The sequence below is a fragment of the Cinclus cinclus genome, chromosome 24, assembly GCF_963662255.1.
Source record: "Cinclus cinclus chromosome 24, bCinCin1.1, whole genome shotgun sequence".
In the NCBI taxonomy this organism is placed as follows: domain Eukaryota; kingdom Metazoa; phylum Chordata; class Aves; order Passeriformes; family Cinclidae; genus Cinclus; species Cinclus cinclus.
Window position 1 is genome coordinate 6,113,329 of NC_085069.1, and position 18,010 is coordinate 6,131,338.

Here is an 18,010-nt window from a genome sequence, read left to right on the forward strand (position 1 = left end):
AGGGGAATGGGGCCCCCAATTCTCTCAGGGAACTCTGATCATCTCCGGGACACTGAACTCTGCCCCACAAGAACCCCGATTTTTGTGAGGGGTTGGGGATCCCCATAGCCTTTGGGTCCCCCCCAAAATCTGTTCAGGGACTGGAGACCCCCCCGGCCCTTCCAGCGCCTTGAACACCCCAAAACCCTCCAAACATCCTGAACCATCAAACTTCTGCAAGGGGATTTGGCTTGGGGACCCCAACCCCCCTGAGACCCGGAGGGAGATGGGGCACCCCAAGCTCTGCACGGGGACGGGACACCCCAAATCTCTCTGTGTCCCCCTCTCCGGAGGGGTGGGGGTCCCTCAGGAGCGCCGTCACTCCCGGGCCCCCCCAAATCCTCCTCACTGACCACGCCGGGGTGTCCCGAGGAGCCTTTGATGTGTTGGGGGCGCGGGGGATCCCCGGGACTCCCCACCCGCCGGGGGGGACCCCGCTGACGTCATCCGGCTTCTACTCAGACCCCGCTCCAAGCCAATCACAGGCGCAGGTCGTCCGCCTCGCGCCTTCCATTGCTTCATCAATATGTCAATCAAATTCTTGTGACCAATCAAAAGCCGCGTTTTGTGCGGATCTCGCCTACGAGGGCGTCCGCCCCCCTTAAAGACCTGTCAATCAAAGAGCGGATGGCCACTGGCTGCGCTTTGTCCCATTGGCTGTCTGCACTGTCAATCAAAGCTCTGCTCTTCTATTGGCTTTTCGCTGCCGTCCGTCACCTCGGAGCTCCGCGCCCATTGGCGGAGCTGTCCCTCCATCACGAGACTTACTTCTCGGCGCAGCTGCCCATCAACCTCTACCCCACCGTGGATTGGCAGCCGCTCCACTATCTCGCCATCTATTGGCCAGAGTGGCGAGAAGCCGAGCGGTGATTGGTCCAAACCACCTCGGGGGGCGGGCGGAGCAGGGCGGTGCCCGGCGGAGGAAGATGGCGCCGTGAGCGGGTCGGAGCCGCCGCCGCCCCCGGCCGGTCAGTGCGGAGGGAGCGGGGCCGGGGCGCGGCCGCTCTGGGGCCGCCGGGGCGGGGAGCGATCTGCGGCCTCCCCGAGCCGCCATCCCCCAGCGCCCGGCGGGCGGGCGGCGCTTCCGGCAGCGGGGCCCGGTCGGGGGCGGGCCCGGCCTTTCGGACCCGCCTTCCCCCGGGACCGCCCGGTGGGGACCGGGGTGTGAGGCTGGGGGGGCCCCTCGGGGGTCCTCGCCCCATCCCGGCCGGGGGGCGCCGGGGTCACTTCGAGGGGATCCCCGGGGGAGCGGGGTCAGGGTGGGCCCGGGACTCTCCGCACGTCGGGGTCTGTGTGAAGCCCCTGCGGTTTTAGGGAGTTTTGGGGGGAATTTGGGTCAGGAATTTTGTGGAAATTGGAGAAGGATTCGGGCTGGTTCCCCTTGGGGGATCCGTGCCCGTGGTGGGATCGGGGTTGGTTCCCTTGGAAGGGTTCATAAGGTTTGGGGAATTCGGGCAATGGATGGTTCCCAAGCTTCCCTGGTGGGATTCGGGATGGTTCCCAAATTTTCCTGATGGGATTAATTTCTGTGGAGGGATTTGGGATAGTTCCCGAATTTCCCTGATAGGCCTTGGGATGGTTCCCGAATTTTCCTTATGGGATTCGGGATGGTCCCCGAATTTCCCTCATGGGATTCGTTCCCCTGATGAAATTCAGGATGGTTCCCAAATTTCCTTGGTGGGATTCATTTCCCGGGCACTTCCAGCACCCATCCCTCCTCCAACCCCCCCAAAACATCAGGGAATTAAAAAAAAAAAAAAAACAAAAAAAAACACCAAACCCAAACTGGATTTTTTTTCAAACCACAGTCCCGCCCTGTCTCGTGGTTTTAAACCAATCCCTGCACAAATCCTGGCCGATTATCCCAAGGTTTTGCCGATTTTCTGCTATTGATATGGAAATCTGCAGGTGCTCCAGCTCCTTTAGGTTTGGAATGTTCATTTTCCCTGCAAAGACAAAGGGAGTTGTTCCCTCGGGTGTCTCCAAGAGTTAAGGATCCTGAGGGGCTTTTAATTTTTTTTTTTTTTTAATTGCTGCGCTTTCCATAGATTTGAGGGGGCTCTGCTTCACCACGAGTGATAAACACACAGAGGGATCACACTGGGTTTTCCTGAATAAATATCCCGATTTATATTTCTGGGAAAATGGGATTTCTCCCGGGAAATTGGGATTTCTCCCGGGAAAGTGGGATCTCTCCAGGGAAAATGAGATTTCTCCCGAGATTTTCCTCCTCCCTGGGCAGCTCAGTCCGGCTCTGATTCGAAGTCAGGGCTGTTAATCCTTGGCTCTGCCCTAAATTCCGATGGAAGGGAGGGAACAGCAGCACAAAATCCCCGGAAGAACATCCCTGCCTCTTCCCGGGGTTTTCAAAAACTTTTCCCGTGACTTTTTTCCATTTTTTTTTCCCTTCTCTCAGTGGCTCTGTTTGAGGAAATTCCACATTCCCAGGGAGGAAATGTTATCCCAGGATATCTGAGAGGTTTTGGGGGAGGAGTGGTCTCACCTCGGGTTTTCCAGGAGTTTTGACTGCTCCTTCATCTCCTGGAGGAATTTTCTCCCGGTTTAAAAGTCCCTCGGATCTGGCAAGGCTCCAAAATGAAAGAAATTCCTCCTTTTCCCCTTTCCCCCCTCCCCCCCCCCCCCCCCCCCCCATCCTGGCTGCTTCCAGGAAGGGCCTTCCCGATGTCAGGGCTGTCCCTGTCACCCTCAGCCACCCAAAATTCTTGGAACCTTATCCAGGGAAATTTCATGGAGTGACAGCTGGATGTGGGTGACTGGGGAAATCTGCCAAAGGATTTTATCTTCAAATCCAGAACAAAACACGGAGCAAATTGTGAGGATTGAGGAGTCTTTTTTATTTCTCCACAGTTTAAACCCTTTAAAAAGAAGCTGTCCAAAACGAGGAATCTTTCCCTGAATTCCTTTTCATTCCCAAAACTGGAAAAAGAGGCAGCAGGGAGATGGCGTGGGCTGGGAATTGGGAGATTTTGGGGTGGAAACGAGAAGATTTGGGGCTGGAACTGGGAAGATTTCAGGATGGAAACAGGAAGATTTTGGGATGGAATTGGGAGATTTTGGGCTGGGAATGGGAAGATTTTGGATTGGGAGTTGGGAGATTTTGGCCTGGGAATGGGAAGATTTCAGTTTGGAACTGGGAAGATTTGGGACTGGAAACAAGAAGATTTTGGGACTGGAATGTGAAGATTTGGGGTTGGAAACAAGAAGATTTCAGGCTAGAACTGGGAAGATTTTTGGTTAGGAACGGGAAGATTTCAGGATGGAAACAGGAATATTTGGGGCTGGGAATGGGAAGATTTTGGATTGGGAACAAGAAGATTTCAGTTCTCTGGGCACACCTGCCTTGTAGTTTGGCTCTGTCAGTTTTGGGGGCTGTGCCGGAATTCAGAAACACACCTGGGAAATCCAGGAATGCTCACTGGGATTCCGCTCAGGAAGCAAACAAAGCCCAAACCACGGTGGAGAAGCTGTCACACTGGCAGCAATCCCATATTCCCTAGGTGAGGTGGGATAATTTTTTTTTGGCGGGGGGGACAATGTTCTGATCCCTTTCCTGCCGTGTCCCCACAGCTCGAGGGACAGCATGGCTGCCACTGCTGCTGTCAGCCCCAGTGAATACCTGCAGCCTGCCACCTCTGCCTCCCAGGTGAGTCCAGTCCCTCCTCAGGGCTTTTCCCAGGATTCAGGAGGAGCCAGGAGAGAAGGACAAAGCTGGAATCACTCCAGGGTGGCTCATTCCCAATCCTGACCCCGGTGTTTGTTCCTCCTCCCCGAGGATTTCAGATGTTCACGTCTCGGGGTGGGTTTGGGATTTGAGCTGCTTGTGATGTTCCAAAGATGAATCTTGGGAAGTTTTCGGGATATCCATGGGTTTAGGGTGGTTTTAAGGACATGAGGATGGGATTTAAAAGGTGATGGCGCCGCTGCTAAAAGCTGAGGAATTAAGAGGAATTCCTTCACAGAAAAATTAGGAATTAGGGATGAGCTGCCCAGAAATGTGGTGGAGTCACCTGGGGGTGTTTAAGGAAAGACTGGACAGGCTTAAACCCTTTAAAAAGAAACTGTTCAAAGCCAGGAATCTTTCCCTGAATTCCTTTTCATTCCCAAAGCTGGAAAAAGAGGCATCAGGGAGATGGCATGGGCTGGGAACTGGGAGGTTTTGGGCTGGGAATTAGGAAGATTTTTGGGTGGAACTGGGAAGATTTGGGCCCTCACTGTCATGCTCAGGGTGACAAAAGTGTCCCCAGGCTAGGACAGGACAATCTCAAAGATCCTTCCCAACCTCAGTTATTGGGGAATTCTGCCATCATGTAAAGACACACACAGGTAATTAAGCAGCTCCCTTAATGAGGAGCATCTCATTAGCTGTTCATTGAGGTGCTTGGCATTGGAAGAATGGAGCTGTGTGTGTGGATGTGCCTCTCCTGGTTTTGGGAATTTGGGAGAGTTCCTCATTCCCAGGGGATGCAGGAGATGTTCCATCCCTGGGATGGGGTTCTGGAATGGGATCCAGGGGAGATGTTCCAGCCCCAGGATGTGGATCTGGAATGCTGCCCTGTCTCCCCAGGACTCCCAGCCCTCTCCCCTGGCCCTGCTGGCAGCCACATGTAGCAAGATCGGTCCCCCCGCCGTGGAAGCTGCCGTGACGCCGCCAGCCCCTCCCCAGCCCACACCTCGCAAACTGGTGCCCATCAAACCTGCCCCGCTGCCCCTGGGCTCGGCCAAGAACAGCATCGGCATCCTGTCCTCCAAAGGGAACGTCTTCCAGATCCAGGGTTCCCAGGTGGGCACCTCCTACCCCGGGGGGCAGCTGGTTTTTGCCATCCAGAACCCGGCCGTGCTCAACAAAGGCTCGCGCTCCTCGTCTTCGTCGTCGTCCTCTTCCTCCTCCAACATCCAGTACCAGGCGGTGCCACAGCTGCAGCCCGGCGGGGCTCAGACCATCCAGGTGCAGCCCAACCAGATCCAGATCATCCCAGGCACCAACCAAGCCATCCTCACTCCCTCCTCCTCCTCCTCCTCATCCTCACACAAACCCGTGCCCATCAAACCCGCCCCGGCGCAGAAAACCGGAGCGGCATCGGCGACGAGCGGTGTGGTCAAAATACCTGGGGGTGGCAACGTCACCTTAACCCTGCCCGTCAACAACCTGGTGAGCCCTGAGGCGAGTGGCCAGACCCAGCTGCTCACGGACAGCCCCTCAAAACCAGGTAAAAAACCTCGGAAAAAGGCCATGTCCCCAGCCCAGCCGGCCGCAGTGGCCGTGACCGAGCAGGTGGAGACGGTGCTGATCGAGACCACGGCGGAGAACATCATCCAGGCTGGGAACAACCTGCTGATTGTGCAGAGCCCTGGCTCGGGGCAGCCAGCAGTGGTGCAGCAGGTGCAGGTGGTGCAGCCCAAGCAGGAGTCTCAGGTGGTGCAGATCCCTCAGCAGGCGCTGCGGGTGGTGCAGGCAGCCTCGGCCACGTTGCCCACCGTGCCGCAGAAATCATCCCAGAACTTCCAGATCCAGGCGGCTGAACCCACTCCCACCCAGGTAAAGTGTCCTGGGAATCTTCTCCCTGTTGTTCCTCCACTCTGATCTTCGCCCAGGGTTTAGGAGCTGGAGGGTTTTGTGAGGTATTCCCAGTTTGGAGTCTGGTTTTGGTATTGCTGACTGGATTCTCTGGAGGATGAGAGTGCAGCCATTCCCCTCTGCAGGGATTTAGGAGCTCCGGCTGCTTTTATAGGATCTGGAGGAGCTGAAACCTCCCTGATGCCACAGCTAGGGTTGGGATGAGCCAGCCTGCTGCGAAGCTCCTGGTAAACAAAGGGAGGTGGGAGAGAGATTGGTGTCTTTGTGTTGCCTTGGGCAAAATCCAGGAGCTTTCTCCTTTCTCCATGAGGCCCAAAAAAGTCCAGATTTACTTCCCAGTGAAGGTGGGGAGGAGATGGAATGCATTTCCCAGACAAGCTGTGGTTGTCCCATCCTTGGAAGTCTCCAACCCCATCTTGGAGCACCTTGGGACAGCAGAATGAATCCCTGGAATTTGCAACAAAATTAAAATCCCTCCTACCCAAACCATTCCACCATTCCTTTTTTCCCTCCTCCCTTCCAGATCTACTTCAAGGGCCCCTCTGGCGAGCTGCAGACCGTGCTGCTCCAGGAGGCTTCGTCCCTGCCCGTGCCAGTACCTCCATCCTCGGGGACATCCTGTGGCAGTCCCGTGTCCCGCAGCCCCGGGCCTGGGGCCGGCCTCACCCGCAAGCCAGCCCCACGCAAGGAGCGGCCGCTTCCCAAAATTGCCCCGGCCGGGGGAATCCTGAGCTTGAATGCAGCACAGCTGGCAGCAGCTGCCCAGGCCATGCAGACCATCAACATCAACGGTGTCCAGGTGCAGGGGGTCCCCGTCACCATCACCAACACCGGAGGTGGGTGGCACCCAGTGGAAATTGGGGATGGGGATGTGGAAGGGTGTGGGCAGATCCTTGAGGTTCCTGAGGATGGGATGTCCCTGGATCAGATCAGATCCCAAGGGGCTCTGCAGTGTCAGCACCTTCTGTAGTCGCTCCAGCAAGCCAGGAGTGTTTCCCAAAGTGTCCTTTGGGTGGTTCCAAGCACATCCTGGAGAGCTGTGGATAACAGGGATGGCTGTCTGCCCAACCTGGCTGTGCCAAGCTGCAGGAAGCACCAGAGGTTTCCTGGGAGCCCAGCCCAGCTCTGTCTTCTCCTCAGCTCTGTGTCCAAATGCTTGGGATGCCTTTTTTCCAGAGGACAAGGATCCAGCCAGGCAGAGGGACTCGGTTGTGTCCCTCCTGCAGCCACCCCTGCCATGGATCCCATTCCAGATCCCTATTCCAGGGCTGAAATATCTCCTGCATCCCCTGGGAATGAGGAACTCTCCCAAATTCCCAAACCCCCCCCACACAGCTCTGTTCTTCCAGCTCCATGGCCAGGGTTCACCATTCCAGGGAGTGAACCCCTCACTCCAGGGATCTTCCCAATCCCAAAACCAGGCAGACACAGCCCCTGGTGTGCTCCCAATCCCAGGAATGTCACGTTCCTGTCCCCATTCCCTTCCCAAGGAACGGAGGGGAGGGAGCTATGGGGAGTTTTATCTCCTTCCTGAGCCAGCCAGACCTGCTGCCGTGGTTTCTTTTCCAGCACTGGGAATCTGCTCCTCCTTTCCAGACATCAGCACAAATCCCAACCCGGTGTGGTTTCCCTACTCCGCCATCTCCTGGGATCAGCTTTTTTTTTTTTTTTTTTTTTTTTTTTTTTTTTTTTTTTAATACGGGGAGTGGGGAGGAATTTAATTAGACATTCCAATTAACACAGAGGGCACCGGTAAGGACCTGCTGCCCACGGGTGTGATGAACTGAACCAGGAAATTCCCACCTCCTCCCATCCCTCGGCTTCGCACTGCCCTTCCCGCGGATCCCTCGCTCTGCCTGCGCTCCCTCCCTGCTGCCTCTGCTCCTCCGCTGCCAAACCCCACTTGTTCTTCCCTTCCTCCTCCTCCTGCTGCCTTGGGAGCAGCCATCCCAATCCCGATCCCAATCCCAACCCCGCTTGCTGACGCTGACCCCATCTTCTTCTTTCCAGCCCCTGTCACGTCTGCCAGGGACGCCCGAGCCTGGAGCGGCCCTTAGGCTGCGGGGTAAGTCCCGTTTTTTTGCTCAATATATTGCACGTTTTTTCAAAGTTTCTTTTTTGTTTCCTCTTTGAGATCATCTTTTTTTCCCCGCCCCACTAAAAAGGGTCGAAAACTTTTGAAAACTTTGAAAAACCGCACAGTATATTCAGAAAAAAGGGACTTACCGGGAGCGGCGCGTGGCAAAAGGGGGCTGTGCTGCATGCGGGGGATGGGGAGGGGATGAATTTGGGATATTCCCTGCTCCAGAGGGTCCGGTGGGAGGAGCATGGATGGATCCTGACGGCCCCTTTTCCCTCTCCAGGCCAGCAGCAGCTGACGGTGCAGAACGTGTCCGGCAACAACGTGACCATCAGCGGGCTGAGCCCCACCCAGATCCAGCTGCAGATGGAGCAGGCGTTATCTGGGGACGTCCAGCCCGGCGAGAAGAGGAGGAGGATGGCCTGCACCTGCCCCAACTGCAAGGACGGCGACAAGCGGTGAGTTGAGGAAGTGGGAAGGGCTCATCCCTCTGGATCCTCTCCCGTGCTAACCCCTCATTCCCCTGGATCCTCTCCCGTGCTCACCCCTCATCCCTCTGGATCCTCTCCCGTGCTCACCCCTCATTCCCCTGGATCCTCTCCCGTGCTAACCCCTCATCCCTTTGGATCCTCTCCCATGCTAACCCCTCATTCCCCTGGATCCTCTCCCGTGCTAACCCCTCATCCCTTTGGATCCTCTCCCGTGCTAACCCCTCATCCCTTTGGATCCTCTCCCATGCTAACCCCTCATTCCCCTGGATCCTCTCCCGTGCTAACCCCTCATTCCCCTGGATCCTCTCCCATGCTAACCCCTCATTCCCCCAGGCCGGGTGATCCTGGGAAGAAGAAGCACATCTGCCACATCCCCGAGTGCGGCCGGACGTTCCGGAAGACGTCTCTGCTGCGGGCGCACGTGCGGCTGCACACGGGGGAGAGACCCTTCGTGTGCAACTGGGTGTTCTGTGGCAAGCGCTTCACGCGCTCCGACGAGCTGCAGCGGCACGCGCGCACCCACACAGGTCTGGCATATCCCTGGAGTGTCCCCCTTACCAGGGCAGAACCCCCAGACAGGTGTGGGGTATTCCTGGAGTGTCCTCCTTACCAGGGCAGAACCCCCAGACAGGTTTGGGATGTCCCTGGAGTGTCCCCCTTACCAGGGCAGAACCCCCAGACAGGTGTGGGGTATTCCTGGAGTGTCCTCCTTACCAGGGCAGAACCCCCAGACAGGTTTGGGATGTCCCTGGAGTGTCCCCCTTACCAGGGCAGAACCCCCAGACAGGTTTGGGATGTCCCTGGAGTGTCCCCCTTACCAGGGCAGAACCCCCAGATAGGTTTGGGATGTCCCTGGAGTGTCCCCCTTACCAGGGCAGAACCCACAGACAGGTTTGGAATGTCCCTGGAGTGTCCCCCTTACCAGGGCAGGATCCACAGACAGGTTTGGGATGTCCCTGGAGTGTCCCCCTTACCAGGGCAGGACGCCCAGACAGGTTTGGGATGTCCCTGGAGTGTCCCCCTTACCAGGGCAGAACCCCCAGACAGGTTTGGGATGTCCCTGGAGTGTCCCCCTTACCAGGGCAGAACCCACAGATAGGTTTGGGATGTCCCTGGAATTCCCCCTTACCAGGGCAGAACCCCCAGATAGGTTTGGGATGTCCCTGGAGTGTCCCTCTTACCAGGGCAGAACCCACAGACAGGTGTGAGGTGTTCCTGGGGTGTCCCCCTTCCCAGGGAAGAATCCCCAGACAGGTCCGGGATGTTCCTGGAGTGTCCCCAAAACAGGTCTGGGATCCCCCGGGATATTCCCCATTCCCAGGGAATCGTCCCCAAATCCCACCCCAGAGCACTGGAAGGATGGGACAGCCCAAGCTGTGTTTGTGGTTGGGATTTTGGGGGGGGGGGATTGGAGGGGTTTGGGGGGGGTGGGTCTCTGCTGCTTTTGGGCTGTCCCAGTTCCCGTGGTATCCTGGGAAACGGGTGGGGACATCAAGGGGACATGTCCTGGGGGTGTCACCACCACCTTGGGAACCACTGGGATGATCTTGGACCACCATAAATCATCTTGGGGTTCGAGATACTGGGAGGGACTGGAGGATTTTAGGGGGTCTCTGGTGACAGAGGTGTCCTGGGAAGGGGATGAGGGGGTTGTGGGGATATGTCCTGGGGGTGTCACCACCCCAAGAGCCACAGGAGAGCACTGAGAAGATCCTGGGATGTTCTCCCTGGGTTCTTGGGGGCACTGGAGGATTTTGGGGGTTCTGTGGTGACAGAGAGAAAGGAATGAGGGGGAGATTTATGAGGATCTATCCTGGGGAGGGGTCTCACCTCCCTTCCAGGTCCTGCCTGGCACTTGAGGGCTGTCCCAAAGCCAAGGTGGCAGCCCCTGAGTGTCCCCTCTCCCCGCAGGTGACAAACGCTTCGAGTGCGCGCAGTGCCAGAAACGCTTCATGCGCTCCGACCACCTGACCAAGCACTACAAAACCCACCTGGTCACCAAGAATTTGTAGGGTCGGGAGAAACACAGCTTCCCTCCCTTCCTAAATAAATTCCCAAATCCCGGATCCATGGGCCAGCACTCCCAGGAGGGGACCTTGGGGACGTTCCCCCACCCTCCCAAACGCGCAGAGCACCCCAAAAAGGAGCGGGGGGTAGGGGGGGGGGGGTCACCCTTACCTGTGGCCTCACAGGATCAGGGGGTGACCCAGAGCCCCCCAGGATATGGGGCAGGAGCCGGGGACGCCCAGGAGAGGCTCCATAGCACATTCCTACTTTATATTTAAAGTCTATAAATAGCTATAAATATCTATAAAACCCCTTTGGAAAAATCCCTTTTTTTCTATGGAGATCGTTGCCTTACACTCCCCCTCTCCCAGATCCCAAACATGTGGATCATGAGTGCTTTTTTAATCTATTTAATCCCCTGGATTTCTCTTCCAAAACTCTTTTTATTTTCCCCCTCATGGCCAATTCCTTTCTCCCAGTTTTTATTTCCAAGCAACGTTGGAGTTTCCCTTTTTTTTTTTTTTTAATTTTGGGACTTTATCCCCCTTCCCCACCCCCCCCCCCTTTTTTTCCTGCCCCGTGTGTGGACTCCCCCTTGTGTACAGTGTACATTGTATCATAGATTATATTGCTTTGGAGCTTTTAAATTAAACAAATCCACTTTATTTTTTAGTTTTTGTGCCCACCCGAGGGCGTTTTCCCTGGATTATGTGATGGATCTGTTCCCAGTTTTCTGAGCTGTACCCGGAGGCAGCCGGGAGCTTTTCCTTGCTAAATAAATTTAGTCACCAGAGGCAGATCCAGGCTCCTTTTCTCTCTCTTTTTCCTGGGAATGTTGTGGATGCAGTGGGAAGAGCTGGGTGGAACGCTGGGAAAAGTGAGATTGGTGGATGGGAATGCCCAAAATTGATGGAATTTTGAGGTTTTCACAGGAAATTTACTGCTGGTTGTGCTCCCCCCTGCTGCTGTGAGCTGCTGAGTGAGGAGTGTGGGTTTGTCCCCAAATCCCTGTCCTTTGTCACAGCATCCCAAATGTCCCATCCCCTCCCTCCCAATGTCCCCAAATCCCTGTCCCTTGTCACAATCCCCCCCACCCAGGCCCAACTATCCCATTCCCACGTCCCTATGCCCACTGTCCCCAAGCTCAGGTGTCCCTGTGTGTCCCCAGCGTCCCTCCTTTCTTGTCCCCGATGTTCCCATGTCCCCCTCCCGAGGTCGCTGCCCCTTTAAGACTCCCCCATATCCCAATTTCAACCCCGACACTACTTCCGGGTCTCTAGGCCCCGCCCTTCCACCTCGTCCAATGGGCTGTCACCTCTCCTAGAGGCGCGCGCTCTCCGCCGCTCCCTACTGGCTGTCGAGGAGGAGGCGTGGTCGAGTTTAACCACGCCCTCGGCATGGTGGGGGCTCCGCTCGGCCGCGATGGAACTGGGGGAGCTGCGGAAGAGCTACCGGGGGGACACCGAGGTGGGGCGGGGGGACCCTGGGGGACCCGGGGGTCCTGGCACCGGGGGAGCCCCCAGGATGTCCCCAAAGCCTGGGGAACCCCCCCTTCCTCGAGGGCGCCACCTCCCAGCCAGGGTAACCTCCCCACGCAGCCGCTTCCCAAGGCTCGGGGACCCCTCCCCAGTCAGGATGACCCTCAGGATGTTCCCAAGGCTCGGGGACCCCTCCCCAGTCAGGATGACCCTCAGGATGTTCCCAAGGCTCGGCGACCCCCCCATCCAGGATGACCCTCAGGATGTCCCCAAGGGTCGGGGACCCCTCCCCAGCCAGTGTGACCCCCCCCAAGGATGTCCCCAAGACCTGGGGTCCCCCCCATCTGCTGTACCCCATGCCCTCGAGCGCAGTGCCACCCTCCAGTGTCCCCAAATCCCCCCTGACAGTGTCCTTCGTGTCCCCAGGCCTTCGAGGAGCGACACTTGGTGTCCCTTGACCCAATCGAGCAGTTCCGAGCCTGGTTCCAGGAGGCTCTGGAGTGCCCGGCCATCGGCGAGGTCAACGCCATGTGCCTGGCCACCTGCACCAGGTGACCCGGGGGGTGACACGGCGGTGACCCGGGGGCTGGCAGGGTCCCCTTGGCGCTGTCCTCATCCCGGTCCCCGCGCAGGGATGGGAAACCCTCGGCTCGGATGGTTCTGCTGAAGGGGTTCGGGCAGGACGGGTTCCGCTTCTTCACCAACTACGAGAGCAGGAAGGGGAAGGAGCTGGTGAGGCTGGGGGCAAATCCCGATAAATCATGATCGATAAATCCCCATAAATCCTGATACATCCTGATCGATAAATCCCGATCGATCCCGATAAATAAATCCCGATTTTTTGGAGCTGGGGAGTGGCTGGGGGGAAATCCTGATAAATCCCCATAAATCCCGGATTTCTGGAGCGGGGGGGGGGGAGGGTGGTGGAATTTTGGGGCAAATCCCAGCGAATCCCGAATTCCTGGATCTGGGAGCAGCGTGGTTGTGCCGACAGCTCCCTCCTCTTCCTGCCAGGATTCCAATCCCTTCGCTTCCCTCGTTTTCTACTGGGAGCCGCTCTGCCGGCAGGTGAGGAGGGGTACCCGGGATGGGAATCCTGGGAATGGGGTGGGAACTCGGGGCTGGGGTGAGACGGGGAGGGCGGGCTTGGTGCTGTGGTTTTTTGGGGTGGAGAAGTCAGGGAACGGGGCAGTTCCGTGCTCGGGAGCCACTCCGGAGCTGTGGCTGCCCGGGCCAGGTGCGGATCGAGGGCTCGGTGAAGCGGCTGCCGGAGGAGGAGTCCGAGCGCTACTTCCACTCCCGCCCCAAGGGCAGCCAGATCGGGGCTCTGGTCAGCAGGCAGAGTTCCGTGATCCCGGACCGGGAGGTGAGCGGGGCCCGCGCCCCGGGAGCAGCCATGGAATCCCCGATCACCCTCCCCGTTCCCTTTGGGATTGATAGAAATACCTATCACCCTCCCATTCCCTTTGGGATGAGCCTTTGGGAATCCTCGCTCACTCTCCCCATTCCCATTCCCTTTGGGATCAGCCTTTGGGAATTCCCACTCACTCTCCCCATTCCCTTTGGGATCATCCTTTGGGAATTCCCGCTCATTCTCCCATTCCTCCTCCCACCCCGCAGTACCTGAGGAAGAAGAACGCGGAGCTGGAAGAGCGGTACCGGGACACGACCGTGCCCAGGCCGGACTATTGGTGAGCGTGGGGGGCTGAGTCCCCACCAAAGCACCCCCAAATCCCCCCCCCCCCCCCCCCCAGAACCCCCCAAAACTCCGGGTTACCCTTCCAGGGGCGCGTACATCGTGGAGCCGGAGGTGCTGGAGTTCTGGCAGGGCCAAACGAACCGGCTGCACGACCGGATCGTGTTCCGGCGGCTGCGGGACCGCGGGGAGCCGCTCGGGGCCATGACCCACCGGGGACACGGGGACTGGGTCTACGAGCGCTTCTCGCCCTGAGCGCGGCGCTGCTCCCGCTCCGGAATGTCCCCGGTGTCGCAGCCACCCCGCCCCGTCCCTGTCGTGCGCTGGGAAATCGCCTCAGAGCTGCCCTCATCCCTGGCGTGTCCCCAAATCCGGCTGCGACCGCTGGCGGTGGTTAATTAACCGTGTTAATGATTGTGCAGGGTCCGGCTGTGACCCCAGTGACCTCCCTGTCCCTGTCCCTCGTCGTGTGCTGGGAAATGGGTTCGGAGCTGCCCTCATCCCTGGTGTGTCCTCAAATCCATCTCCAGGCGCTCCTGGTGGTTAATTAACCGTGTTAATGATTGTGCAGGCTGCTGTGGCCTCAGTGACCTCCCTGTCCCTGTCTGGCCGCTGCCACCTCTCTCTCTCTCTCTCTCTCCATGTTTTAGCTGGAATCGTGGCATGTGCTCAATTCCCAATTAATTGTTGCTGTTGTTTAATTAACTTAAATCGTGTCTCCCCTGTCCCAGAGCCGTGAGACTCCAACTCTCACCCCATCCCCTCCTCCCGCTGCTTGGGAAAAAAAATAAATCGGGATTTCTGCGGAGGCGCCAAGGCTTTGAGTTAATATCGGGTTAATATTTACCCAGGCAGGGCCGGGCGCTCCCGGGGCAGCCGGAGCTGCCGGGAATCCCGGCCCTGGACCCAGCCCTGGGTGAAACCAATCCCTAAAATCCACCCTGGTTCCACATTTGCTGTCCCGGAGCGGGATCGTCACAAGGGGATCCTGTCCGGGAGGGTTCCTGTCCTGGGTGGTGACAGGGTGGCCCGGGCATGGAGGGACGGTGGCCACGGGGCTGTCACACCCTTTGTGCCACTGTCACAGCCCCCTGAGTGGATCTGGACCCTCCCAGCTGTGTATTGGGAAGGACAGGAGGGGACAGGGCAATGCCACAGGAAGGGTCTCCCACATTCCAGGGGGAAGGGGGTAAAAGGACCGAGGGGCTCCGACCTCCTCCCCTTCCTGCTGGGACACGATCCCAGGATGCCAGAGCGACAAGGAACGGGCTGGGAGCAAACAGAGCCGAGGGCGGGGTCCGGGGGTGCCCTGGCACCGGCCCCGTGCCGGGAAACCGGGGTTGGGCTCGGGCTCTTGGCACCGTCCGGCTTTTGGCGGAGCTGGGAAGGGGCTGGAGCTGCGGAATTCAGGAACAGCCGCGCCCTGCGGAGCTGGGAAGGTCCCCCAGGCTCCGGCCGGCCCCGAGTGTCCGCTTGTCCAGGGGGTCAGGGATTGTCCGGGATGGCCGCGCTCCCACCGGGGTTCCAGAGGGATCCAGACCTGCCAGGGTGGACCCCAGGATCCACAGAAAAAAATCCCTGGAGCTACCTCTGCTTCCAGCCTCCCATCTGCAGGGTCAGGGAGCTGGGAGGGCTTTCCGAGCTCCGGCCAGTCCCGAGGGATTTCCCGGGATGGCTCCCAGAGGGATCCAGAGCTTTCCCACCCTTCCACTCCGATTTTCGGGATTCGCGGAGCTCTCCCGGATTCGCCGCTGCTTCCTCCTTCACCGGGTCAGGGAATCCCCGGCATGGCCGCGCTCCCACCCGCGTCTCGGAGGAACCCGGAGCATTCCCACCCTTCCAGGCTGGATCCAGGGATCCGCGGAGCTCTCCCGGAGCGGCCTCCGCTTCCAGGCTCGGTTTATTAACCACAGTTAATTAGCAGCAGGCGCGAGAAGTCTCGGGGTGGGCTCCCCGCTTCCAGCAGCCGGGAGCGATTCCCTGGGGAATGCGGCTCCTCCTGGGCTCGCCCCGCGGTCCCCACGAGGGGGATTTGTCCCGCAGGGTCGTTCCCTCGGGATAGGGAAGTGTCGCATCCCCTCTCGGAGGTGACTTAGCATCGGCGCCCCTCGGGATTGGGGCACAAAAAGTGACCAAAAGTGACGGGAGGAGAGGATTGGGAATGGGGTTGGGACAGAGCCAGGTGGGCCATGGGGGGGAGTGTCCTCATCCCAGTACGAACCAGTCGGCACTGGGGAGCGGGAGGGACGGGGAGCTCCGGCCCCGCTCTGCCCCGGGGTCAGTCCTGCAGGCTCCCGGATTTATCCCACAGAGGAAATTCCAAAAATCCGCAGGGGTCACTTCTCCTCGAGCTCGCCGGCCCCGCACAGGTTGGGATGCTCGGCCAGCGTCGCCCTCACTTTCTTCTTCTCTTTGAAGCGCCCGGAGTGCGAAACCTTAACGTGCTTGCCCTTGGTGCTCTTGTCCACGATCTTCTCCAGGCGGGCGGCGTAGCCGGGTGTTCCCTCCGGGCCCGTCCCCTCCGCGCTGTCCCCGCCCGGCGCCCCGTGCCCGTCGGGGCTCTCGTACAGCACCGTGGGCGCTGCCTGGCGCTTCCGCAGGAACGTCAGCTTCCACCAGCCGTGCCCGTCGGCCATCCTGGGACGGGATTCGGGGGTCGTGTTCCCTCCTGGAATTCCCTCGGCCCTCCCCGGGGCTGCCCTCCCGGAGCTGGAGGAGGGACGCGGCGCTTCGTCCCCATGGGATGCTCGTGGTGGGATCCCCCTGGAGAACCCCGCGGGTAGCGGCAGGGGATGGATGTTCCGCGGCTCGGGAATTCCAGAGAAAAGCCGGGAAAAGGCCGCTGGCAGCGCCGGGAGCTCTGCCCTTATCAGCCACGTGTAGCGGCCGGGCAGGGAGGGAGCGCGCTGAACAAACAGGAACAGGAACTGGGGCGCAGGTGGCACCGGGGAGGTGCCGGGGGCGCTGCCGGGGGTCCCCACCTGCCGCACCCCGGGCTCGGGGCTCGCCTGTCCCCGGTGGGCCCGGGCGGGAGCGCCTGGGAAGGTTCTGGGAAGGCTCCGGAGCCGAGCGTGGCTCCAGGGCAGGAACCGAGGGGAGGCGGCTCCCGAGCGGAGCGCTTCCCTGGCCGCGGGCACAGAGGGGATTCCCAGAGCCCTGATCCCATCCCGGGATCCAGCACAGCCCCGTGTTACTGTCCTGGGGTGCAGCACAGCCCCGTGTCCCCATCACTGTCCCCATCCGTGTCCCCGAGGCGCTCAGCCACCAGCGACCCCTCCCCGATGTCGCCTCCGGCATCACTTTGGGGGGGATAAAAATCTCCTTTTCCCTCTTGGACATGGGGACAAAGGCACAGAAACTGCGGCCACCACCCCGCTGGTGGCCCCTGTGTCCCCCCCGCCCATTCCCCGTGCCAGAGCCAGGTGGGACCATCCCCGGCCGTGTCCCCGGAGTTCCCACATCCCATCCCCAGCACGGACACCCATCCCGGTACCTGCTCCTGTCGCGCCCGGGAGTCCCGGGGGTGTCCCCGGTGTGTCCCGGGGGTGTCTCAGGTGTCCTGAGGATGTCCCGGGGATGTCCCGGGGTGACCCGGGGGGGGGGGGGGGGGCAGCGCGGGCAGGTGCCGCTCACCTGCCGCTGTCCCGGTGTTCCCCGTCAAGGTGAACCCGATCCCAAACCCCTCCTGCCGGAGCAAACAGCGGGGCCGGGCCAGGCGCGGCTGAATATTCATGACAGGGAGCTGTGCCAGCCCTGGGCGGGTGGCCCTGGGTGGCCCTGGGTGGCCCTGGGTGGCCGTCACCGCCGCGGACCGGCTGTGGCAACGCCCGGGGCGCGGTGGCCTCCAGACCCGGTGGCGGCGGCTCCGTGGCACGAGGGTCGGGCACCGGGAACGGAGGAATTTGGGCTCCCGGTGGGATCCTGCTCGTGTTGTCCCCACCCGGTCACCGGCACCGTGTCCCTGCGAGGGGACTCCCCAGCCCCAGCAGGGGACACGGGGACATCGCGGGACCCTCCCGGGGGGTTGGAGCTGCTCCCCCCGAATGGATCCGGGGGGGGATGATCCCGAGGGACCCTGGGTCTGTAGGGGATTGACAATCCCTGAGGGATCTGGGATCTGCTCCAGGACCCCTCCCAGGGGTCCCCCAAGGGACTGCGGTTCCTTTTGGGGCGGCTGCTGAGGGTCCCAGGGGGATCCTGGCTCTGTGCTGGGGCACCCAGTGGTTCCCAAGGGATCTGGGATCCGCTCTGGGAGCAGCTGCGGATTCCAGAAGGGTCTGGGATCTGCTCCAAGACCTCTCTCCAGGGATGGCCAAGAAAACTGGGATCCCCTCTGGGGTCTCTGGGGTTCCCAGGGGAATTCTGACTCCCCCAGAAATCCATGACGGTCCGGGATCCGCTCTGGGGGATGCTGGGGATCCCTGAGGGATTGGGGGAGATCCGGGATCCTCTCTGGGGGGGATCTGGGGATCCCCGCAGGGACTGGGATCTGCTTGGAGCCTCCCGGGGAGTCCTCCGGGACGGCTGGGGGGGAATCCCGGAGATCTCGGCTCGGTGCTGCGGCACCTTGGGACCGGGATTGAGACCGGGACGGAGACCGGACTGGGACTAAGACCGGAATTG

The 18,010-nt window shown here is 59.8% G+C and overlaps 4 protein-coding genes across 6 annotated transcripts; 3 read left to right on the top strand and 1 right to left on the bottom strand.

Annotated features, from left to right (window-relative positions):
• The first annotated feature begins 966 nt into the window (after positions 1–966).
• Positions 967–10,251, top strand: SP2 (Sp2 transcription factor). Of its 2 annotated transcripts, XM_062508282.1 has the most exons (7): positions 967–1,007; positions 3,628–3,703; positions 4,625–5,596; positions 6,159–6,471; positions 7,999–8,173; positions 8,540–8,733; positions 10,118–10,251. In XM_062508282.1, the coding sequence occupies exons 2-7, from the start codon at positions 3,641–3,643 to the stop codon at positions 10,216–10,218; spliced, it is 1,818 nt and encodes a 605-aa protein (XP_062364266.1). In that variant the 5' UTR covers positions 967–1,007; positions 3,628–3,640; the 3' UTR covers positions 10,219–10,251. The 2 variants fall into 2 exon arrangements, with proteins under 2 accessions (XP_062364266.1, XP_062364265.1); XM_062508281.1 differs by lacking the exon at positions 967–1,007 and having other exon boundaries at positions 2,881–5,596.
• Positions 10,252–11,362: 1,111 nt separating this feature from the next.
• Positions 11,363–13,788, top strand: PNPO (pyridoxamine 5'-phosphate oxidase). 2 transcript variants are annotated; one of them, XM_062508364.1, is made up of 7 exons: positions 11,363–11,680; positions 12,118–12,242; positions 12,324–12,423; positions 12,706–12,759; positions 12,929–13,057; positions 13,312–13,382; positions 13,477–13,788. In XM_062508364.1, the coding sequence occupies exons 1-7, from the start codon at positions 11,636–11,638 to the stop codon at positions 13,640–13,642; spliced, it is 690 nt and encodes a 229-aa protein (XP_062364348.1). In that variant the 5' UTR covers positions 11,363–11,635; the 3' UTR covers positions 13,643–13,788. The 2 variants fall into 2 exon arrangements, with proteins under 2 accessions (XP_062364348.1, XP_062364349.1); XM_062508365.1 differs by lacking the exon at positions 12,929–13,057 and having other exon boundaries at positions 11,577–11,680.
• Positions 13,789–15,356: 1,568 nt separating this feature from the next.
• On the bottom strand, positions 15,357–16,023 carry PRR15L (proline rich 15 like). Its single transcript, XM_062508379.1, has one exon. The coding sequence runs from the start codon at positions 16,021–16,023 to the stop codon at positions 15,724–15,726; it is 300 nt and encodes a 99-aa protein (XP_062364363.1). The 3' UTR covers positions 15,357–15,723.
• A 156-nt stretch (positions 16,024–16,179) lies between these two features.
• LOC134053174 (transcription initiation factor TFIID subunit 4-like) lies at positions 16,180–17,999 on the top strand. Its single transcript, XM_062508042.1, has 4 exons — positions 16,180–16,680; positions 16,804–16,876; positions 17,050–17,300; positions 17,763–17,999. The coding sequence occupies exons 1-4, from the start codon at positions 16,180–16,182 to the stop codon at positions 17,997–17,999; spliced, it is 1,062 nt and encodes a 353-aa protein (XP_062364026.1).
• The last annotated feature ends 11 nt before the right edge of the window (positions 18,000–18,010 follow it).

Bases quoted from the DNA above. Each gene is read 5' to 3' on its own strand.
- SP2 (XM_062508281.1), top strand. From the start codon at position 4,547: ATGGGGTTCTGGAATGGGATCCAGGGGAGATGTTCCAGCCCCAGGATG. The intron at 6,472-7,998 runs GTGGGTGGCACC...TTCCCTCTCCAG, and splicing joins CACCATCACCAACACCGGAG to GCCAGCAGCAGCTGACGGTG. The intron at 8,174-8,539 runs GTGAGTTGAGGA...TCATTCCCCCAG, and splicing joins TGCAAGGACGGCGACAAGCG to GCCGGGTGATCCTGGGAAGA.
- PNPO (XM_062508364.1), top strand. From the start codon at position 11,636: ATGGAACTGGGGGAGCTGCGGAAGAGCTACCGGGGGGACACCGAG. The intron at 12,424-12,705 runs GTGAGGCTGGGG...TCTTCCTGCCAG, and splicing joins GCAGGAAGGGGAAGGAGCTG to GATTCCAATCCCTTCGCTTC. The intron at 13,383-13,476 runs GTGAGCGTGGGG...TTACCCTTCCAG, and splicing joins GTGCCCAGGCCGGACTATTG to GGGCGCGTACATCGTGGAGC.
- PRR15L (XM_062508379.1), bottom strand. From the start codon at position 16,023: ATGGCCGACGGGCACGGCTGGTGGAAGCTGACGTTCCTGCGGAAGCGC.
- LOC134053174 (XM_062508042.1), top strand. From the start codon at position 16,180: ATGGATGTTCCGCGGCTCGGGAATTCCAGAGAAAAGCCGGGAAAAGGC. The intron at 16,681-16,803 runs GCATCACTTTGG...TCCCCGTGCCAG, and splicing joins CCTCCCCGATGTCGCCTCCG to AGCCAGGTGGGACCATCCCC. The intron at 16,877-17,049 runs GTACCTGCTCCT...TTCCCCGTCAAG, and splicing joins CAGCACGGACACCCATCCCG to GTGAACCCGATCCCAAACCC.